Source organism: Penaeus monodon, chromosome 40, assembly GCF_015228065.2.
Source record: "Penaeus monodon isolate SGIC_2016 chromosome 40, NSTDA_Pmon_1, whole genome shotgun sequence".
Classification (NCBI taxonomy): Eukaryota; Metazoa; Arthropoda; class Malacostraca; order Decapoda; family Penaeidae; genus Penaeus; species Penaeus monodon.
Genome location: NC_051425.1, coordinates 15,944,601 through 15,947,100, shown reverse-complemented (window position 1 = coordinate 15,947,100; position 2,500 = coordinate 15,944,601). Strand labels below are relative to the sequence as shown.

Genomic DNA, 2,500 nt, shown 5'->3' with positions numbered 1-2,500 from the left:
TGTGTGTGTGTGTGTGTGTGTGTGTGTGTGTGTGTGTGTGTGTGTGTGTGTGTGTGTGTGTGTGTGTGTGTGTGTGTGTGTGTGTGTGTGTGTGTGTGTGTGTGTGTGTGTGTGTGTGCATGCTTGCGTATGCGTGCGCGTGTGTGTCGCAGATATGGATAATGCCCGATGCCTTTATGTGTGTGCAGGTACGTGTGCGTATCTAGCATTTGTGTGTGTGTCTACATAAAAGAAATATATAAATCTTTATAGTGATAATTATGATAATGATAATGATAATTATGATAAGATGATAATAATAATAACAACAACAACAACAATAATAATTATAATAATAATGATACTAATAACAATACAGTCATACACAGGCCACAGAAAACGGAGATTATATATCTATCTATCTCTCTATCTATCTATCTATCTATCTATCTATCTATCTATCTATCTATCTATCTATCTATCTATCTATCTATCTATCTATCTATCTATATATTAGTAGAAAACACAAATGGTTTGTACTTTTCAATTTTGACTACCATCAACTGAATACTTGTCCATGCCCATTGCCACAAAAATGTGCATGTAAAATTTTCTAAAAATGTCTGCAGTTGTAATATATTAATATAATTGTTACATGCAAATAGGAAGGGAATATATTCTGGCCTAAAGGAGCATTTTCTATCTTAGCCCACTCTATACCCAGTGATGTAAACTGACCTACCCTAACTTATACCCCCGGGCATATTCTGGACGCGGGGGGGGGGGGGGGGGTATAGTCTGGGCTGTTACACCCGTATGCTGATACATCTGCCTATCCCTCCATCTACCTCTCTACCTGCACGTCAACCTGTCTATCGCCCTATCTACCTACATACACACCACTCCATCCCCCTACCTAGTTATCTCTTCATTTGGTTATTAGTCTGTCTAGCCGTCTATTTACCTTACATCCCCTCTCAGTCCAACTACCTTTTTCCCTGCCCACCTACCTCTTTGCCCATCTCCCTCTGTCTATCAGGCCATCTATCTCACCCAGTGGATCGTCCGCCAGCGTCCTGTAGCCCTCTTCTCGCTGCGCCGCCGCCCTCGATTCCTCCTGAAGAGAGCCCCATGAAGGCGACCATGGCGAGGGCGAAGGGCGCGACGCACACGAGATAACATGGTCTGCGTATGAGCGCCATTTCTGCTCTGGGGAAGAGAGCGGGAGATCTTAGGCTCGCTGTAGGGAAAGAGAATGGAATGAGATAAGAAGAAAGAAATATACATGTAATGACAAGAAGAATAACGTCAAAATGAAAATGAAATGACTTGTTTAGGTGTGCGTCTCGCAGCGCTGAGTAGGGGGCTATGGAAAGACAGTCTGAAGGGAGGATGATACTGAGAAAAACAAGAACAAAGTAAGCAGTATGGCAGGTAAAATGGTTCATACATCGAAGTGCTGTCTCGACGTAAGCTGCCACGTTGGATGGAGTAAAGAGGGGGAGGAGGATTCCTTAATTTAAGGATGGGAAGGGAAGCCGAGGGTAGCTAACTACCTTGAAATTAAAAGTAGACTGGGTAATAAAGGAGAGAGGCGAGACCCTTGCATGGTGTTTTCATTTTGATAGCATTTACTCATAGACTTAACAAGCCTAACAGACTATTTCTCCCGCTCTTCAATAAAGACGAAGAAACTACTGGTGCGCAAAGAGCATTGTCACTTCTCAATGTACCCGTACACTAGTTTGCTGTAAGTATTAGTCCTGTTTGATCATTTCTTATCACATCCCTTAATCCCCCTCCCCCCAACCCTGCCTAGGGTGCGCAGAAACTCAAGCTGTAATATTGCAACTAAAAGTAATGTCTCTCCTATAGAAATCCATAAGCCGGAATCTAGTATGAAACTCTACTTGAGTGACACATTGCTAAGAACCCAGCGTCTTTGTGTTTTCTCAGGAGTGATTCAGAGGCTTTCAACTGGCCAAACCTGTGCTTGTTTAATAGAATTTTATTCATTCATTAATCATTTTGGGTAAAACGGGGGGGCGGCACGAATTTTTAACGTAAGGTATAAGAGAAGCTTGATATCACAGTATATCTAAGAGCAAAACCACACAATCCCTTCTGGGGTAAAACTCATTACTGTGTCCATATAATGAAAGGAAATAACCACGTTCTGTCAACCTACGCATTAAGAATTGCTACAAAAGGCGGAAAGTCGTGAGTGCAATTACTGACTTTTACTGGAGGTTGACATCAGACTGCGCAAGACCTTAGAAACTGGTCAGATTGTTTGTCCTGCGATTGCTTTAGGTGCTTCCACTGTGGCCTGATAATTTACGTCTTTTGCTTGGGTTCTCAAAGAAATGGCTGAGCTTCCCCTCTCTGCATGACGTAGTTTATACTGGTATACAGCCGGAGCAGGCAGGAATTAACTAACAGGGGAACAAGGAAATGTTGTATACTACGCGAAGCTTTGAGTATTTCATTTAACTGAGAAGTAATGCAGAAAACAGGCCTT

At 42.4% G+C, this 2,500-nt stretch overlaps 1 protein-coding gene across 3 annotated transcripts in view; it reads right to left on the bottom strand.

Annotated features, from left to right (window-relative positions):
- The window catches only part of LOC119598164 (galactosylgalactosylxylosylprotein 3-beta-glucuronosyltransferase S-like), a 59,842-nt gene that overhangs the window by 6,322 nt on the left and 51,020 nt on the right, over positions 1–2,500 (bottom strand). The window contains exon 1 of one of the 3 annotated variants that reach the window (XM_037947802.1): positions 1,033–1,772. The exons of 1 other annotated variant lie outside the window; for it this stretch is intronic. In XM_037947802.1, the coding sequence (XP_037803730.1) occupies positions 1,033–1,427 (395 nt within the window). In that variant the 5' untranslated portion in view covers positions 1,428–1,772. Of the gene's footprint in view, positions 1–1,032; positions 1,773–2,500 lie in introns of those variants that run through there. One more of the 3 variants, XM_037947801.1, reaches the window with a different exon arrangement.